Genomic DNA, 21149 nt, shown 5'->3' with positions numbered 1-21149 from the left:
TTATATTGATAAAAATGTAAGACTAGGTAAAGTTATGAGATTTTTTATAATTAAAAACTAAGATCTCAAAATATTTAAGTGATTTTACTTTTATTTACATCTTTATTCATTCATTCTGATTTAGGTAAAATACAAATAATCTATCTTTTCAACTTCTTGCTAAAAATGAGTTTCAAAGTTTAGTTGAAGTTGAGAAAACAGGTAATTATATGTGCACACAGATTTTTGTGTTGAATTTTGCAAAAGGATTTGTTGAACCAACATCAAATAAAAACTTTTATCAACCATGTCAACAAAATTATATTTTAAATGATGAGACCTCTATGGCTGTATCATGCGAACAGACCAAGATACAAACTCTAATCAATGTGATGGCCACAGTATTGTTTTGAAATGTATAAATAATCATTGGAGAAAAAATAACAATGGTTCTAGACTCCTCAGTAATGCATTCAAGAGGGAATTGCATGAGCGAACACACACACACACTCCGTTGGCACACACATACGTGGCGTTCGGACGCTCTCTCATCGAGCTCCCGATTTTCAGAGTTTTTTGTGGTTAAGCGAGCTATTTTGCTTATTATTTTGCATCATCGTGTGTGCTATTACATTCTATATTGATTGGTGTAACAACCATCATCGAGAGTTGAGCTGTTTTGAATTTGTTGTTGTTTTTGCTGCTTTGGTGTTGCGAGGCAACTCGGCTTGTCGGACCGCGAGGAGGAGGCCGCCGCCGGCCGGGCTTCGTCCCGGTCGGACTCGGAGTCGGCTGCGGAAGGCGATGGCGTGATTTCTACTCACCTTACTACTACTACTACTAACTCTACTGCTACAGCAACAACAATGGCGAAATCAACCCCGGAATCACCTAGAAAAGGCTCACCAAATAATGGATCAACAATAAGGAATATTGGACGCCTTAACCTTCTTGGATCTGCCGAGGAAACAACACCTGCCACTCGTCTACGACGAGAGCGTGGAGTCCTCGTATCTACCGTATGTACACCAGTGGTCCCAGTGCAAGCCCAAATCATTGTTACGAGTGCTGCTAGTGATAATTGTAAGACGAAAGTCACATCAAGTGATTTCGCATTAACCCCCATATCGCGTGCTGCTAGCCTAGAACGCCTTACTCCCAACCCCTCCCACTCCGGGCCTATGCATCGGCCGGTGACCTTGAAACCGTCGGCCGATCCTAGCAGAACATCGACGGACCTCACGCCGCTGCCAGCCGCCGCCCCCTCCTCTTCAGCCAGCGGAAGGAAACCAGTCCCACACCCTCTCAGCGTGACTCCTGCTGCTGCTGATAACACCAACTCTGACTTCCCCTCCCTCCAGCCGCCTCGCGCGAGGACGTACGCTCGTGCGGCAAGGACCGGCGGCGCTGAGAACTACGTCAGCCAACCAGATGGACGCGTTGCACAAAATAACACTGTATTTGCTTTGCAAACCAAAAAAATTACACCTATTGCTGGAGGGCCTAATAAAAAAATGGGGATAATTCTCCCCGCCCTTCCCGATACCTCTATACATGTCTATGTCCTCAAGGTTGGTGAGATTTTTGGAGGGGGGAGAAATATTACGCACGCTGCGCGTCTCTCTCACCAGAGAATTTGTATATATTTGAAATCAGAGAAATTAGTGGACACCTTTATGCTTGAACATGGAGGTATCACCATAAATGACACCTGGGTGGAGGCCAGGCGTTTTGTCACCAGGTCTGAAAAAATTATTTTATCTAATGTCCCTCCTGATGTGAGCGATGGTGACATTATTGAAATATTGAGTCAAGCTGTCAGAGTCGTCTCACCAATTTACCATCAAACCATTGGCATGAAGGATGAAGGCTATGACCATGTCAACTCTTGGAAGAGAATGGTTTATGTAGTCCGACGCGATGGCGTCTTACTACCCGATTCTTTTCTCGTAGATATCGGGGATAATCCTCACAGAATTTATCTTACGCATGACGACCAAAGGTGTCACATGTGTAAAGGGTACGGGCATTTCTCATCGGAAAGCCCTCGCTTCTTACCTCCGGAAGCCGAGGGTGATGAGGCGAATGCCCAACACACTACGCATAACACACAACAGAAGGAGGAGTCTGCCTGTCCCCCTAACCCACCCCCTCTCCCACCCCGGTCCTCGAATGACGCTGTCCCAGATAGCGCTGATTCCTCTCCAACTACCCTACCAACTTCACCAAATACCTCTCATCCCTCGACACACATAAAAACTGCGGAAGAACTTCCGCAAAACATCAATGATGATAATTTGGATGAGTCTCAAGAAAGAGACTTTGATACCCAATCCTTCTCTTCGCTATTATCAAATGTTGATGATTTTTATGACGTTCCTGGTACTTCTTCCATGTCTGAAAGATCGGCAAAAAGGAAGAAATCTGCTGACGAGGCCAGCACCGAGAGCCTTCCTGACTCCCCAGAGCGAAAGAGAGGTTCAAAAAGTTTGGACGTAGTAGGTTTGCAACAGATTGAGGATTTTTACTTAGAAAATCCTGATTTCAGTGCCATTCCTTTTGAAACACTTTGAGGTACCTGAATGCTGTAAAAAGAGCTGATCCTCACAAAAAAGCTAAAGAATTTATCATATATCGCGGAGAATTACGCTCAACGCTAACCGAGCTTGATGAGAGGAAAATTGTAAGGGATCGAGCGCTCAGTATTAGGCTGCATAGGCTCGTGAACGCACTTAAGCAATGAATTCCTTCATCTGTTATGCATTTTATAAATAATTTTAACTAGTTAAATTATTTATTGAATTTTTAGCGTCATCCAACGTATACCTTAATTGACTAAGGTTGATTTTAAATTGATATATATTTATAATTTATTTATTTATTGCTAGTAATGAGTGAGCTACGCGTGATGACTCTCAATGCCTGCTCGGTACGCAGTGTCATGAAATGGGCTCAGATGTCCTTGTATCTCAGGCGATATGAGCCAGATATAGTTTTCATTCAGGAGACTTATACCGACTCACCTACTATGCGATCCTTGCCAATGTACGATTTTCATTTTACTACTCCAATGGTTCCACATGCAGGGACCGCTATAGCAGTGAAGAAAAATGTTAGCGTTTGCTCTGTGTCTCGTCATGTGATCGCACAAGGCTATGCATTGGCACTTAGAGTTTCGACCAATTACCCAGACCGTCAAAATTTCCTTTTTGTTACCATATATGGCCCTCACATACAGGATAATGCGGTTGAATTAATGCATTTAGTTAACCTGTACATTACAAACACTATTTCAACTCAGGGCAATCAAAACACATGGGTGATTGTTGGTGGTGATTTCAATTGCACTCTTGTTCCCAGAGCTGATAGAACAAATGGAATTGAGAGATACCCAAGGTATGCTGCCGCCTTAAGACATCTTGTAAATCAACACAGTCTCATTGATGTTTGGAGACGTTTGAGATCCAATGATCCTGGCTACACCCACCTGAGCCACAGCGGAATAGCTACTGCTTCACGGTTAGACCGCTTTTACATTTCTGAGGAGAAAATTGAACGTGTCCGACGGTTTGAGACATTTCCTTCATTTTCGGACCACAAAGCCGTCATGATGTGGTTGGCTGTGTCACACGCCACACATAAGTCACCTTACTGGCGTTTTGACAATACACTTCTTGAGAATGAGGAATATTGCAAGCATGCAAAACTATTAGCTACGTCCTTGCCAACATTGCGATCTTATGATGGACCGATCTCTGCTTGGGAGGTGATTAAGTCAGAGATTAAAGAACACGCAATTATTTATAAAAGGGGTATCAAGATGAATGCGCAAAATGATGAGGGCTACTATGCTCGAGAAGCCAAAGCTCTGGTGGCCAAGGTGGGCTGGGAGGGCATCTTAGCAAATGATGCACCTGCCACTGCTCACTTATCACAGTGGGCATCAAGGTTGATGCCTAAGCCCATTACCAGACTCAAAATTTGTGGGAGATGGGAAAGTGATCCTTCAAAACTTGCGGCTGAGGTTCGTCGACATTTTGCTGATGTTTTTAGTCCACCGACACATTTAAATTGTGATCCTAGCGTGGATATAGATTCCTTCCTCTCGACTCTCACTCCTCTTACCGAGGACGATTGTCATTCCCTTGAAACTCCTCTAGCGCTGATGAGGTATTAAATGCGCTCAAGAGTTTAAGTAAAAGCAAATCCCCGGGAATGGATGGCCTGACCCCTGAATTTTACCTCAGATTTTGGGATGTATTGAAAAAACCCTTCCTAAGAATGGCTCATGATAGTTTTGAAAGAGGAAGGCTTCCTCGAACCTCATCTACGTCAGTAATAACGCTTATGCCAAAAACTGATAAGGTCGAGACAGTTGACTCTCTTAGACCTTTGTCCATAACTAATACTGACTACAAAATTTTAGAGAAGGCTCTCTCTAATAGATTGTCAAAAGTTATCTCCTCTCTAGTGTCTGAAGAGCAATCTTATTGCATTCCTGGGAGAACCATATATGACTCAATTGCATGCACTCGAGATCTTGTTAATCTTCATAAAAATAGCCAAGAACCTCTAGCTGTGGTATCCTTGGATCAAAAAAAGGCTTTCGATAATGTAAGCCATGCTTTTTTATTCAAAGCTATGGAAAAAATGGGATTTGGTATGAGTTTTATTAATATGATCAAAACCCTTTATGAAAACTCTTTATGCATGGTAAGAATTGTGACAAATCTCACCAGTCCCATTCCGTTTTGCAACGGAATACACAGGGGTGTCCTCTTTCTGGGCAATTATACTCAATTGCTTTTGAGCCCTTGATGAGGAAACTCAGACACGAGTTAACCCCTGTAGTAATCCCTGGTCAGGTACATCCTAGTATAATAGCAAGCGCGTACGCAGATGACATTACGGTTTATGTAAATAATAACGATGACTTCAATAAAATCACTGATTGCTTTAAAATTTATTCTGCACACAGCGGTGCGAAGTTGAATATGTGCAAAAGTCGCGGCCTGTGGGTTGGACTTTGGCGATCACGGGATGACGACCCCCTCGGCATTCAGTGGTCTAAAGATGGCATTAACACATTCGCGTCGGGCCCCGCCGATAGGCGGCGTGCCGTGTTTTCCCAAGGATCGGCCGCCGCCTTTCGGCGTCTTGAAACACTGGTGATCCAAAATGAAATTTTTTTGTCGCCCGCTCGTCACAGCTGTCTCCTGAATTTTACCCGGTCTTTACATAGAACTACATTCTAAAATCTGCCCCCCGTTCTCAAATGTCATGCTTCGGAAATACAATGAAGCCTTCTTATTTTTCATTCACTATGTCATTTGATTCCGTGTATTCCTGACGCGTTTTTTACCCTTTTTCCGTGTATCATGTTTCCACAATTATATTTTTACAATCTTGCAAGTCGCTATCTTCAAAGAAGTCAAGATAACACTTCCTATGTAGCAAACCATCAGTTTGCCTTTTGGAGACACTTTTTGGCTGTGTGCTTCGTACAATGTACCTATTTTATTTTTGCTTTCGCGACATTGTTATTCAAGGCATATATATAAAGGGGAAACGGCAATCTCGTCCGCATAACTACTCGTCGTTTTCAATGGGTTACACGTATTACGACCGCTTTTAATTCATCACTGTTTTCACACTCCAGTTTGAGGATTTTTGAAGCTTACAAAACAGGACATTACTGGAAAGACGGAGCATACATAAGGTAAGTACAATTTTAAAAATAAATATAATTATTCTATTTATTGATTATCTTTAGAATTCAACAATAGTATTTACTATTTATTCATAAAAAATGAATTTCTTTTTGTTGCTGCTATCCCGATAATGATTATGGTCTCGTTGTTTTCCGCAGGATAAATAAGAAGTTGCTTCATAAATACCATTCGCTTCGAATGACGTAAAATACCTTCAAGTATACTTTAGATAAAACTTAGAACCAGCTCAATTGGTATGTACGACTTTATTTGAAATGTTTGATTTCAATGTTTACAGCAATATTGAGAAATAATTTAACCTTTTTCTTTATTTTACTCTAAGAAGACTTCATGGAGAATAAACCGAATTCATCAAGAAAGCGGACAAGGAGCGCACTTCGTCACCCTGTGTCTATCTCCGACGAAGACATCGCTCGGTTCTTTGAGAGGGAAGAAGAAATTTCGGATGGAAGTGCAACAGATTCGGATTTTGATGTCTCCTCTGAAGATGAGGAAACCGACGAGAGCTCCGAGGATGACAGTGGTGCAAATGGCGATTGTCAGGCCTCAAGTGATTCAGGTAAACGCATATCCCCGGCAGGATGGCAAACTGAACGGCCAGTTATCACTCCTATTGCTTTTACTGGAAATTCTGGACTCAAAATACGGCCTCATGTTTTAGATCCAATAGGATTCTTCATGCTCTTGGCAAACGATGAATTTTTCAACCACATAATTTCTGAAACAAATATTTATGCCCAAAAATTGCAGAATAAATCAGTAGCTGATAAATCTAAAATGAAACCATGGAAAGACTTGACTAGAGGGGAGTTTGAAATATTTTTAGGGCTACTTTTTCATATGGGGCTTATCAGAATAAATAAAATTCAATATTATTGGCGAAAAGATGGGCTTTATGAATTTCCCACATTTTCAAAGGCCATGCCAAGAGACAGGTTCATGATCATTTTGCGGTGCCTACATTTTGGTCGTAACGCTCCTGATGGCCACCCTAAGCCAAGTGATCCACTCTACAAAATCCGCCCTCTTTTGAATCTTATCCAGACCAATATGAAAAAAGTGTACTATCCTCAGAAACAACTTAGCTTAGATGAATCGATGGTACTTTGGAGGGGAAGACTATATTTCCGGCAGTACATAAAAAACAAGAGGCATAAATATGGTATTAAATTGTACATGCTAACGGAACCAAATGGGCTTGTTTTGAATTGCTTGGTTTACACAGGTTCCAAGGATCCAAATGTTGGGGGAGTTGGTCACTCAGAAAAAGTTGTACATTCGCTTCTATCTGATTATACTAATGTTGGTCATGCTGTGTACATGGACAACTTCTATAACAGCTATAAATTGTCGCGAGAACTGCTGGGAAAGAAAATATATTCCACGGGAACTCTCAGAAACACTAGGAAAGGCAACCCTCATAATGTTGTAAATAAAAAATTGGCAAAAGGAGAAGTAGTGGGCCAGTATACGAAAGAAGGAATTTTCATATGCAAATGGAAGGATAGAAGAGAAGTTTTAATGATTTCCTCGGAGCATTGTGGAGAGATGATAGAAGTAGCAAACAGAAGGGGTAAAATTTCTAAAAAACCAAGCGTTGTAGCCGAATACAATAAATTTATGGGGGGAATAGATAGGGCGGACCAGATTATTTCTTATTATCCAGTGGAGAGAAGAAGCCTGAGATGGTATTTAAAATTAGGGATACACATGTTTCAAATACTTCTAAACAACTCGCAAATACTACATAATAAATTTAGTAGCCAACACATGAGTCTTCAGAATTTTCGTGAAAGTGTAATCGCCAGTCTTATTTTCAAAAACAAGCCGGCAGAAATTCCAGCGCCAATCCAGCGAAAGGAAAAGATCCATTTGCCAGTACAAATACAAAGTGAAAAGGGTTCAAGAGCGCAAAGAAAAAGATGTCGTAACTGCTCAACGACAGGAGTAAGAAGAGACGTCGTCACGTACTGCCCGATGTGTGATGGTGAACCAGGACTATGTCTTGAACCCTGTTTTAGAGTGTTCCATAACTATTAATCGGTAAATATGTTGCAAATTCCAATTACAATTGTTGCAATGTTTATCCAATTAATGTTTGAATTAATAATAAAAGTGTGAATTGTATTCAAAGAAGAAATATATTTTAGATGAAGTTTTGAAACAAAATAGCGTGTAATTATTTTGAAATACACATTTTTTTAGTATACTTAAATAAAATTTTATGTTTAAAGTTTTTGCTACTCTGGCTTGCATTAGTCTAATCGTGAGACCAATAAATAACACTGCTATGCGAGGAAAGAGCTTGCTTGCCGACATTAGCAGAATAGGAAACATCACGGAGAGCGGTTCACTTCCGATAGGCGGCATGGTAATGACCTGAAAAATTGTTGGTAAAATTGTCGTCAATATTAATAAATTGGTCATAGATAATCATTACATTACCGAAATATTATACGAAACAAATAGTAGGAAATAGAAAGATATGCGCTAACATCTATTTTTGAAAACAATCTCGCCGATCGGGCAGCCGCCGATAGGCGGCGGAGATAATGTTTAAAAAATTAACGGTTAAAAAATGAAATTCAGCGAAAATATTGGCGTAAAATTTGTTTATGTAAAGCAACGGTTGGTAATCAAAAGAAAAAGATTCCCGGTCCTACGTAAAGTCGTGTCCTGAATGTCCGCACCGAATGTGTTAAATGTCTCGGCGCTTGGATAGATGTGCAACCAGAGAGGCAGCAAAATATTCTGGATACAGATATACGAGAAAGAATATTAAGAGCCATTCGTAGGTGGACCCCAATAGCAGGGCCTATGTCTCTCAGGGGAAGGGTACTAATATGTAATCAATTTATAGCCCCTACCATCAGGCATATTCTACATTCCTACTCTCCCTCGGAAAATATAGTTCGGAGGTTACAGGCCTTACTAGTGAACTTTGTATGGTGTGATAGGAAGCATTGGGTTACCAAAGAAATAGTGTCAACACCTATAAATGAAGGAGGACTTGGATTGGTGGATATTTCATCAAAGCTGATTGCTTTCCGGTAACTCACAGCGCAGCGTATTGCCCTCGGATCAATGTCCAGTATGAGGAGGGCTCTGGCGTTGGAGTGCATTAGAAGAGAGTGGGAGGTGGACGATCCTTACACTCTGTTCTCTCAGACCGAGAGAATCGTCCCAAGTCGTCTCCACCCGAATGACCTACTCTATCATAGCGTCATGAAAGCGTGGAAAATGTACCGAGTGACACCGAATGAAAATCCACAACTTAGAATATCTGAGCGTCCTGTACCGACCGGTTGGCCACCACCAAGTCCTTCGTATGCTTTCAAATATTTCAGCCGCAGGCAAGACAAAAGTCTCGTTCTGCCAATTCAAAAAGCCTTTGTTTATAAAGAATGCCTCTACTTACAAAATAGCCACCTTTGGCCTTTGAAGGGCAAACATACTGACGATGGAATTTTGTGGCTAGCTTTGAGGAAGTGGCCAACCTTGGGAGTTGATGCAGACATTGCTTGGCGATTATGTCATGGGGCATGGGCCGATGGGGTCTTTCTCTCCCGAGTGGGTCACACTCCTACCGACAGGTGCCCTTGGTGCCCTGACACAATAGCAACGGCATGGCACTTGGCCTTTGTGTGCCAGAAAGCAAAGGAAGTTTGGAAAGCAGCTGTGTCCTGTGCTAAACAACTAACGGGTATGAACAGCATACTAGTATTATATCTGTATGCTGGGATTCCCCTTCGTGCCTCGGTTCAGAAACGGGGCATAGCCCTGGCAAATTACTTGTTTTCACTTGTTAAATCCACAATCCATAGAGAAGTGGTACTTTATTACAAAGGAAAAATAAATGACGTACAATATGCACAGGCCCTTAAGAAAAGAATTATCAAGAGGCTTACCAATGAAAAGGCCTACCACTCTCAAAATGGAAATGAAAAATGTTTCCTAGGCATATGGGCACACGATAATGTGTTAATTGAACAAAATACCGGGAATATTAATGAACAGTGTCCGCTATTTTGTACTAATTAGCGGCTAATATTATATCCACCTTAAATGAATTATTTTTGGATATTTACGCACAATCCTGGTCAGTAATATGATGACTAAGTATAGGATATAAAATATTTTTAAAGCTTAGGATGATTTAGGTACTCCCCTACCTTGGAGTATAATAATAATAAAACGGTAATAGAATATTACGGTTCAGATCCCAGCCAGCGACCGAAAATTCCAAAAATAAATACATCAACGAAGTTTATGCAAACCGTCGCTATGGTCAATAATATCCTACCACAGCTAACCCAGTATTTAAGCAATATTTCTGACATCCATACATTGATTTATGCTGCTTCTATCACCATTAGTAAACACTTAGGCTTCAAAATCAAACCGAACTCCCGATCTGAAACAGTGCCAGTAAGAAAAGAAACAATTCCACCATGGAGAAAACGCTTAGAGAGCGATATAAAACATCTAAGGCAGCAAATTGGTAAATTGACCCAATATCAAAATGGAAATAGATCAAGAAAGTTAGTATCATCACTTAAATGTGTTTTTAAAAATTTCAACACAGATGTAGCTAATGAAAACCACAGCAGGTATGTCAAAGAGTTGCTCGAACTTAATAAACAAAAACTAGCAGTTAAAGTTGGGCGCCTTAAAAGATACAATAAGTCTTTCAATAGAAAGGAACAAAACCGAGAATTTAAAACTTCCGAAAAATCATTTTACAAGAAGCTGAGATCATCTGCAACAACTGACATCGAAGGTAAATTGCCAGATCAGGATGGAGTGTACAACTTCTGGTCCTCAATATGGTCGACCCCAACAGAAAGCAATTCGAGTGCAAGCTGGATTGGAAACGAAGAAAACTTACACCTCAATTTAGTTGAAATGCAGTTTACTAAAATCTCAACCGAGGACATCAAAATAGTTTTAAGAAAGGCACATAATTGGAAATCACCAGGTCCTGATGGAATTCAAAACTTCTGGTATAAACAGTTTACGTCTCTACATGGAGCCATAGCCAAATGTTTTAATGATATTATTAATAACCCAACAAACCTCCCTGATTTCTTCACAACAGGGATAACATACATGAAGCCCAAAACAATGAATACGGAAGATCCAACACAATATCGACCCATAACATGTCTACCTACTATATACAAAATACTCACGTCTTGTATTACAAATAAAATATATAGCCATATTGACCAGAATAATATACTTGCAGAAGAGCAAAAAGGATGCCGAAAGTTCCATATGGGATGCAAGGAGCAATTGACAATTGATTCTGTAGTATTACAACAATCATGCAAAAATAACAGAATCCTTCATGTTGCTTATATTGACTACCGTAAGGCGTTTGACAGTGTCCCACATAATTGGCTCTTAAAAGTTCTGATTACATACAAAATCCACGGCACCATCATTAAGTTTTTAGAAGCAACTATGGCAAAGTGGAAAACAGCCCTAATGGTCAATATATCGGGTAAAGGCTTTATAACACCAACCATTGACATACAACGGGGTTTATTCCAAGGAGACTCATTGAGTCCACTTTGGTTTTGCCTGGCGTTGAACCCATTATCAAATGCCCTCAATAGCACTAAATATGGATACAAAATAAAAAATAGTACAAACACCAGTTTTACTTTGTCTCACCTTCTATATATAGACGATATTAAAATCTATGCCTCAAATGAAATACAGCTCAAGTACCTTTTGGATGTCACAAGTAGGTTCTCCGCTGATATAAACATGCAATTCGGATTGGATAAATGCAGATTGCTTCACATAGAAAAAGGGAAAATCAGGCATGGTAACTTCAATGTTACAGATGACGAGTCAATAATATCTATGGAAGCAAATGAAAACTACAAATACCTTGGATTCCTGCAAGCAAAATCAATACAACATAAACAGATCAAGAAGGAATTAACAACTGAATTCCATAAAAGACTAACATCCATCCTTAAAACAGAATTAAATGCACGAAATGTAATCAAAGCCATCAATACGTTTGCGGTACCTGTGTTGACGTATACATTTGGAGTGATTGACTGGACCAAAACCAAAATAGCAGGCATAGAAAGATCAATACGTACATCATTCACAAAATTTAATTTACATCACCCAAAAGCTGCAATAGAAAGGCTAACGCTACCCCGCTATATGGGAGGTAGAGGGTTAATAGATTTACAACAGCTCCTCAAAAACCAAATTCATGGACTAAAACATTTCTTCTACGATAAATCAAACAGTTCGATGCTTCACAAATCAATAGTATATGCCGACAACAAATTAACACCATTAAATCTAAAAAATGACACGACCGATGAAGCAACCACCACAGGAGCTGTTCTATTAAATAGAAAGGTAGAAGTATGGGCCCAGAAGGAATTACATGGACGACACATCAATGACCTCAATCAACCATATGTTGATAAAATCTCATCAAACAAATGGTTGTCATTGGGTGAACTTTATGGAGAAACCGAAGGGTTCATGCTTGCAATACAAGACCAGGTTATCCGCACTAAAAATTATGCAAAGTACATCCTTGGTGATAAAAGCATAACAGATGACAAATGTAGAAGGTGTTTTCAAGTACCTGAAACAATCCAGCACATTATATCTGGCTGTAAGATGCTAGCTAATACAGAATATTTAAGTAGACATAATCAAGTTGCAAAAATTATCCACCAAAAACTGGCCTACCAACACAAGTTAATAGATACTAAGACCCCATATTATGTGTACCACCCTGAAACAGTGCTTGAAAACGGCGAATTTAAAATCTATTACGATCTGCCTATTCAAACAGATAAAACTATAGTTAATAATAGACCAGATATAGTGTTGATTGACAAGAAATATAGAACTTGCTACATAGTTGATATTGCCGTGCCACTGTCGCATAACATCGAAAAGACAATTACAGGAAAAATTAACAAGTACCAAGAATTGGCAATAGAAATAAAAAGAATATGGAATATGGAACAGGTTTATATAGCTCCAATTGTCATCTCAGCTACCGGTATCATTCCAAAACATATACAAAATAGTTTCAAAATACTCAACCTCCATCCAAATACAGTAAAACTTTGATTTTACGCAGTTGGAGGGACCGAAATATGGGCACTGTGTAAAATCAAAGTGTGTAAAATCAAGAGTTGGTATTGAGGAGGAGTATAGTTTTCAGGATAACACTAGCTCATTATTGCTCGGAAAATGAAGCCTAATAATTTTATTTACTCAAAAGCAACACCACAGATGACGTGTTACCTTAAGAGAAACAACGTTGCATTCCTGAACAGTGTTTCCCATGGTTGAACAAAATGGTTGAAATGCCAGCCTTTCTGGCACTAAGATTACTTCTGTTACCCAGGAAAAATTTCGGAATGGTGATACTAAATGGTCGCAGATAAGCTAATTTTCGAAAATATTCTCATTAAAAGCAGTTTTCAGGATATCCGTTTAACCACCAGCAGACAAACAAAGATTGGAGATTGAAGAAATGAGATACCTGAGGATAGTCATCCAAATTAACCCCATTAACAGGGAGCAAAATTTTGCTAATACATCACAAAGGCTTTACATCCTGTGGGCCTGGGTTCAAGTCCTGGCAGTAGCAGAGACTTATCAGAGATGGCCCTATCCCTACTTAAGAGTAATGTGGAGGGCACTTCCAGTGCACCACTCTGTCCATCAGATGGGAAGTTAAGTCCTGGTCCCTTTTGAGCTTATCATTACAACCTAGCTAATGCCAACATGGGGTTCCTATCCCCCCAGCCCTTACTTCATGGCGCTAATGACCCCAGCTGTCGGTTACCTCCTTCCAAATAGCATACCATAGATAATACGGAGCACACAGGACCCGCGATATTCGGAAATTCAGATTTTTCCGGTGTTTAGCTCACTTTTTACAAGTGAGCTATTTAAATAATCGCGCAACTACCGTCATGCCGCCAGTGATGAGTAAAAAAATGATTAATAGTCCGGAACAATTTTCCCACTTTTTAATTTTTACGCAATAAAAAAGCATTTTCCCGTGAAATTTTGGCTTTAGTAGATTGAATCTACCGGGTATAGCTTCTCTGTCGGCATTCTTCCGCGAATTCAGCGCCAGGACCTTCGACTCACAAGCCGTGTGACTCAGCTTCACGTAATATTTTGCTTCCCCATATCTGATAACAACACCGGACACTTTTTGTATTTCGATTTAATGGTACTAAGCCATTCCTGAGTTTAAAGGGACTGCCTTATCTCTGACGTCTTGAATTTGACTTCAATGATTACATGACGATTGACGACGCGAGTTATTCTCCGAGTGCATTAACTTCCGTTCCGTTAAAACGCTTGCCACCTAGCGGAGTTAAGCTAATAGCTAATCAAGCTCCAACCATGTTTAACTTAAACCGTCTGACAATGAGATACAATTTGAGTCGGTTCTGATAAGCGCGCAGCGCAAGCAATTTTCTCTCGCCTCCATTTGTCCCGCAGATGTGGGGTTATCGCCTGGGAATGAGACAACGCATGCTGCTTTTACCATCGTGTTGAATCACCATCGACTTACGTCCATACTAGAAGTACGACTATCTTTTTCGGATCACCTTGGAAGCCAAAATTTTGGCACGGGAGTATTTTTAACGACTCATTTCGCCGTTATATTTCGCTGGGGCGACGTAAAACATAGCGTTGGCAAAATTCTAGTAAGCCTTGCGTTGGGGATAGATATTCCGTAGCTCATAATTCTGGATATAAACAGCGTCGATCAATAAGTCGAATAATAAACGAAAGGTGATAATGTTAATATCTCAAGCGATCATGTCTTAATCAAAAGTAGTTACGCATACACGGCGATTGCCGTGTGTTTTAGGTTTCGATATCCTTCTACGGCGAATTTGAACTAAGAGCGACATTCGCGTTCGTAATGGAGCCTGAAATATTACTGAGAGGGCTCACGGGGAAGCAATAATTAGATTCGCGATGTATTTAGTTTCACGCTCAACAGCGCGATGTCATTTCAACCGTTCCTGTATTCATTTTTGCAACTCATTGAGACAAAATAATAACCTAACTGCATATTGCTCTAGTCGGATTTTCAAAACAAGCCGAAAGACATCTGCGTAAAATCAAGATTAGCGACCTCTTAGGGGCTGGGGTTATGCTGCGCAAAATCGAAAAACTGCGTAAAATCAAGAAAAGATGTAAAATCGAAGTTTCACCATTGCAATTCCCTATGCTTTCCGGCCGGACTTGAGTGCCGCTGCGTAAAAACGAGACTTGATGTAAAATCGAAGTGCGTAAAATCGAAGTTTTACTGTACATACATCAAACTGCAAAAGGCTGTAATAATTTCAGCCTGTCATATCACGAGAAAATTTCTCAACCCAATTCAACAGTAAAGAGTTACCTTGGTGAGAACCCGTGCTCTTAACACTAAAGCTACTCAGTGAAAACTGAAGAAAATTAAAGAACAAAATAATAATAATAATAATAAACACACACACACACACACGCACGCACACACAACACAGTGTGACTCACATTCTCCTCGGCTCGATTCTCCTGGGGCTCAATCTCTTCGACGTAATTGGAGGGGAACCAGTGCTGCTTGTGACCACCGTAATCCCCTCGCCACCACCCACCATCCTGCTTGCTCACATTCGTAATGATCGCATGCTTGCAGAACGAGAGCTCGTCATCGTGCCGAGCCTGATAATCGTACACTGCCTTGACAGTGATCTGCCGAGAGGAGAGGCAAAAGTTTAAAAATAAAACAATACTAAAACGAAGGACTGCAGATAAGCCAGCCACTGTGACTCAACGACAAAACAAATAACATAATTCTATAGTAGTAGTAGCAGCTGTGACTTAGCAGATATTTGTAATCATTGTGAATGAAAAGCAAAGACTTGATAATTCCACACAATTTATTACACTGACAATGATTATAATATAGAACCTCATCATCAGTAACAAAACACTATGGAGACACACATATCAGGTACAAACATGGCAAAACAAACACGAATATACATATACCTTGTGTTTGAACCTGATGATGAATTTCTACATTGAAACCTTGGTCAGTTAAATACATAAATTATAAGGAATTACCCATTCCCAATGCCTTTTAATCATCTGAATTAAAAGTGAAATACTTCAACTTCATATTTATTCAACACATATTCTGAACCTAAATTATACCCTTTAGAGATGGTTCAAAAAGAACCGAACTATCAAAACTAACTTTTCACTGTAATGAGCCAGTTATAAAATGAACAGTTCTCTAAAACTCACAGGTAACTGTTCATCACTGCACTGCACACGTGCGGCGCATTTGGTCCATCAGGTACGCTCACCAAGAGGCATTTTGAACTTCAGCTTACTCCATCAAGTGCTTGGTGGCAACAACAGATGGCGTGCAAGATGCAGAACATCCAAGGCCACCTAAGTGCGTCATAGACGACTGAGCCCCTCCCCTTCTTACTCTACAATTCCCCTCCATCCACGAAAATGAACAGGATAGCTGCTGAATGCTTTGAATGGGTGTTCAAAACATTAGGTTCGTTTTAGCCGTTCTTTTTCTCAGAGTGTTCATTTCTAGGAGGCCGTTCTTTTCCCAACGGCATTCATTTTGCAGAGAGTATTCTTTTCTCGGAGGTTATTCTTTTTTAGGGGTATTAATTCCTCGGAGGGCATTCTTTTTTTGGAGGCTGTTCATTTGGGATCTCTCGTTCATTTTGATTTTGTGTTCATTTGAACGATTGCGTTCGATGAACAGGATGTGATGGTTCAGGTTTGCGGTCAATTTACGGCTCGCTTATCTGTTCATAATTTGTGCCATGGTTCAAAAATAATTTGAACACTGGGATAAATCTTTATTTTGATTAGTTATATTAATGCAAAAATCTATTTCATCAAACGGAAAAGTTAAACATAAATTGTTTAACTATGTTATAGCAACCAAATACTTTGCTATTAAATTATTTGTAATGGAGTTAACTTTTTACTACGTTATTCTCTATTTTTCCCTGCGTTGCTTTAAGAGGTCTGAACTGATGATTTTGGGAAACAAAAATTTGGCTTCAACTTTCCCCAAATTACTTGTTTGTAGTTTAATTAGACACTGAAGGGGAAGGACTTGGTACTCTTCAGGAGAAAGTCTACGGAGGCATATATCCATCATTTTCGAAGAAATGAAAACAATATGTTACCTACGGCGATTTTATTTGATGATATTAGGTTTTTCACGTTGCGACATTCTATGTATTTTCTTTTGACCACTTAGCTTTATTGCACATAAATACACCTGAAAGCATTAACTCTTTCTTTGCTTTCCATGTTTAATATTTAAATACGTAACAGAATTCCATTTAGCAATGAAACTGATTAATTCTTACCGTCTTACGCATGCTATTATTTACAGTTAATTGCATCGTTAGAGTGGATAGATACCTGACACCGGCTGTAACAAGGAGAAAAAAACCGATATCTTACTGAGGAGTCTAAGAGAGAAATTCAAAAATGACGTTTATACTAAAAATATTTATAAAGATCAGTTAGCTGTGTATGAAAGTCTAAATTGCTCATAAGAGAAGCATTTAAAATATTTTTCTGGAGCTAAGTACGCGAATAACATCAGACGCTGGGTTGATAAATATTAATTCTGGCCTATTCTACATGTGGACAGCAGACATTGTCCTGCACACGGATAACCAAGTAAAGGCCCGGGACAGAATTTGCTTGAAATTACTATGACAAGCTGCACAAACCAAATGATACCACACTCAGCTTTCATTTACTCTAAACATAAGATAAACAGTATTTTCCACCTGAATGACCCTGACTGTTCGCCATGAACAGCTATTTTGAACTGTTCTTTTTAGTGAACAGGCTCAAAGTGAATGGTTCATCAAAATGAACGGTGAAACCCACCCCTTGGATAAAAAAATTGAATAATAAGATAATGTAAAAAAGGATGGGACACAATACTCATCATATTAATTGCGATGGATGGATGAAAAGGTGATGACGTGAGTGTGTGTGCAGCCTGACTTCCTCTCCTCCTGTCTTGCCTTATCTCGGCAAAGTCATGCACACGAGTTCACTCTTTTTATTTGCAAACTTGAGACTATAATCACTATCTACCTTACAATACAAGGAATTATCAAACCAACACAGCTTATAACAATTTTAATTTCTCAAGGGAGAGCATCTGAAACCAAATTACTAAGAACAAAATAAGATCAAAAAGTGGTGAATAAGATAAGCATGTATTTTGGCAGTCTTTTCATGGCAAGGGACTACGTGATACCAATGGAAAGCCGCTGAATCCATTCAAATACATACATAAATATCTAGTTGAGCATCGCTTTGTGGTATGCATGGCATCCATGCACTCACTCACTCACTCACCTTAGAAGTGAAGCTGCTGGGATCCATGTAGCCAGGTGTTCCGTGCACTGAGCCATCGTCCGCATCCTGAGGGGAAAAGACGAGGACATGAAGCTCAGTGCTGACACAAGTGAATAGAGATAGGATATGGGTTGCAGAAGCATTGGGAACAGGAGATATTAAATTCCTACATGCATATTTCTCAAATGAGTGACTAGGTATGCATGACACAGGTGAAGTTGTATGCAATCACACACACACGGCTGCTAAGTTATAGGACGAAATTTGCTGTAAAAAAAACATGTTGCTTAGCTGTAATTTGAGCCTGAATATCCACATTACCAGTCTGGTATGCTACCAGTTAATATGGATAAGTAGGGCTCCTTGATTTTCGCGAACGCGAAATTTTTCAATTTTTCGCGAATTATGACAAATTTTCAGTTATTAAGCGAATTTTTATGTTTTTGATATTTTTGCGATTTTTTCCACGATTCTGAAGGATTTTTGTTCATTTCGCTACTTTTTAAACTTCAAACAACCAAAAAGCGCTTCTATTTTTTAAACAAATCCGCAAATAAGGTTGAATCCGCAAATTTAAACTACAGGCTCTCGAAGCCACCACATTTCCTCATCCCAAAAACTCTCATTCTAATCATCGACATCACTAAGCCGCCATTTAAGTTCTTTTTCCCAACCAACTAAACATTCCTTGTTCTTACAAGGGTCGTGAAGAAGAGCTCGCAAAGCGGCCGATAGTACGTTGAAGCCAAGGATGCATTCAGGAGGAGTGACCGCTAGTCCCCGAAGCGCACTGGATCTGGCCGCTACGTGAACCTCCCTGACTGCGTGAACGATTCGGCAGGCCAACCAAGTTTTGGCATTTATACCTCATGGCAACACACCCCTAGCACAAAGGATTAATTCAGCAGCAACAAATGTTAGGGCAAGAAAAGGTCTCAAAGAATGTTCCGAAAAATAACTCCGCCCTCGTAGCGAACGCGTTCTGGACCGCGGCTACTACTGTTGCGTTCTGGAGACCCCAATCCCCGACTGTGTGCGAAGGTGGCATAGTGGTATATTTGGAATCAAATACACATGTGCTGCAATAATTTCAACTAACAATAAGATCGAGTATTTTAATTAGTTATCAAAACAATCTTTTCAATACGGCCGCCGTGCGCAACAATTCTCGAAGCCTCTTTTTATGTTTTTGACAGACAAAACCAAATTGTAATGTACAAATTCTGCAAGAATTAATTGCATCATGAGGATTCCTGACAGAGGTACTTAGCCACAGTTCTTCACAAAAGCATAAAGGAGTCCCATCCCAAGCTGGACCATCGACACGGCAGGTTTCACTGAAAGACTCTTTAGATAAATCAAAGACAACCAGGTTAGATAGAGAATAGTACAACTATGATTTAGCAGAAGCATTTATAAAGGCTGTTAAACAACTCGAAAAAATATATAATCTTGCTCTAAGATGTTCCTCAACAAAAACTGCCCTGGTTAGTTTTTCTTTGTAGTTGAAAGAGACGGTAAAGGATAAGCCAGTTAGTATAATGTGCGACGAAACCACTGACCTAACTGGGAAATGCATCTTTATTGTTATTATAAAGCCACTTAATTGCTCTAGTAAGCGGTGTATTTACGTAGGTGGAGCTAGGGTTTTGGAGAACTCAAGTGGTGCAGCATATTCTACAGCAATACAGAAAGTGATTACTGAGGTAACAAAGAATGAGGCATTAAGTTTGAAAATGTAGTAGCAATAGCTAAATAAACTGCTAGGTACCTATATGGTTACATGTGTTGACTCTTTTACAGTTTGAAGCCTGTGATATTTTCATGTGCAAATTGCAGAAAACCCAGGACTTTTATTGTTTTTTCATGAAATTATTTCCTGATCTGAAAACTTACATTTAGGAGCCACTAAATGACAGCACCTGCCATGCAAGAAGACCAGATAGAAAGAAGCTAAATAGTTCAGGTCAGAGAAATATGCACGGAATATTTTTCCTCAGAATCAAATACGAAAGCCAGAGCTTTACTCAGGTGTTATGCATGTCGCCCCCTCTTCTAGATGTAAGTATCAGGGTGGAAGCTGTCATTGTGCTTTATGGGACCCGGAGGCTGGCGTGGGAGAGTCAGAGGGTCACGCTTAGAGTGAAGGGGAGATTTTAAGGTCCAGCTGCCCATTTCTAGGTGGTCTGGTCCACTCGTCAGGCGTCATAATTTTGGAAGACGTCCTCCCAAACCGTGTTGGGGTTTAAATGTTAAAACAGAGGTTTCGCTTATTGGGCCACCGGCACACTGGCCGAATATTGCAGTTGCTCTCCCTGGGAAACTGTTTCCGTGGGAATCCTTCGCAAAGGACCCTTCTCACGCCACCCACTGCAGCCTCCTGGTCCAGGGTAACGTATAAATACCCCAGATTTTTGGTACTCGGAGAACAATCTCCAAGGTGCAGCCGGAGGCGCTGCTACGCTCCGGCCAGGGCTAAATAAACATCTTTTAAAGCCAACGCTTGAGTTTCTACTCTTTGGTGCCTATACCCACTCTTCGAGACTTAGGCCTAGCCACTCAGGTCGGAGATCTTTATTGTTTATTCCATCTTGCGTTCTGTCTTTTGGGACACAACACAGGCTTGGGTCTCTGGCAGAAAATATACATCACGAGGAATATTAAGGCTTCGGCTTCAAAGTCTTAACGGTACCATTCTATGAAGACATGGTACATGTACAGTGTTGGGCCTACAAGCTCAACTTATTGTTAGTAGTGTAAGTCGTTTCGCCGACGGTAAAGGGGTTCGGGGGAAACAAGCAGGGAACAAGTCCAAATTCTCACACAAAACAACTTCCTTTATTCAGTCCCAAGCCATACACTCTGTTTCGCTGCACAACCCCTACTGCTTCTCCTAGCGGCCGCCAGCCCTGTCCAGCCCCACGCCCCTGGGGCCACCGAGAGAGATCATTTCTCAAGCGACTCTCTCGATGACAGCAGGAACGTGCTTATTGGCTG

The 21149-nt window shown here is 40.3% G+C and overlaps 2 protein-coding genes across 6 annotated transcripts in view; one reads left to right on the top strand and one right to left on the bottom strand.

The window, feature by feature from the left end:
- The window catches only part of LOC124159594 (1-phosphatidylinositol 4,5-bisphosphate phosphodiesterase gamma-1), a 182621-nt gene that overhangs the window by 26361 nt on the left and 135111 nt on the right, over positions 1 to 21149 (bottom strand). For all 3 annotated transcript variants that reach the window (XM_046535512.1, XM_046535514.1, XM_046535513.1), the window contains 2 exons: positions 18153 to 18218; positions 15279 to 15476 (listed from right to left, as the gene is read on the bottom strand). In XM_046535512.1, the coding sequence (XP_046391468.1) occupies positions 15279 to 15476; positions 18153 to 18218 (264 nt within the window). The remainder of the gene's footprint in view (positions 1 to 15278; positions 15477 to 18152; positions 18219 to 21149) is intronic.
- On the top strand, positions 5069 to 8407 carry LOC124159595 (piggyBac transposable element-derived protein 4-like). Of its 3 annotated transcripts, none has more exons than XM_046535516.1 (2): positions 5069 to 5698; positions 5849 to 8407. In XM_046535516.1, the coding sequence occupies exon 2, from the start codon at positions 6042 to 6044 to the stop codon at positions 7749 to 7751; it is 1710 nt and encodes a 569-aa protein (XP_046391472.1). In that variant the 5' UTR covers positions 5069 to 5698; positions 5849 to 6041; the 3' UTR covers positions 7752 to 8407. The 3 variants fall into 3 exon arrangements, with proteins under 3 accessions (XP_046391472.1, XP_046391474.1, XP_046391473.1); XM_046535518.1 differs by lacking the exon at positions 5069 to 5698 and having other exon boundaries at positions 5808 to 5944; positions 6037 to 8407; XM_046535517.1 differs by lacking the exon at positions 5069 to 5698 and having other exon boundaries at positions 5808 to 5944; positions 6034 to 8407.

This window comes from Ischnura elegans, chromosome 5 (genome assembly GCF_921293095.1).
Source record: "Ischnura elegans chromosome 5, ioIscEleg1.1, whole genome shotgun sequence".
NCBI classification, from domain to species: domain Eukaryota; kingdom Metazoa; phylum Arthropoda; class Insecta; order Odonata; family Coenagrionidae; genus Ischnura; species Ischnura elegans.
This window is presented reverse-complemented; position numbering and strand designations above follow the sequence as displayed.

What these genes read in the sequence shown, in the direction of transcription:
- LOC124159595 (XM_046535516.1), top strand. Translation starts at nt 6,042, where the DNA reads ATGGAGAATAAACCGAATTCATCAAGAAAGCGGACAAGGAGCGCACTT.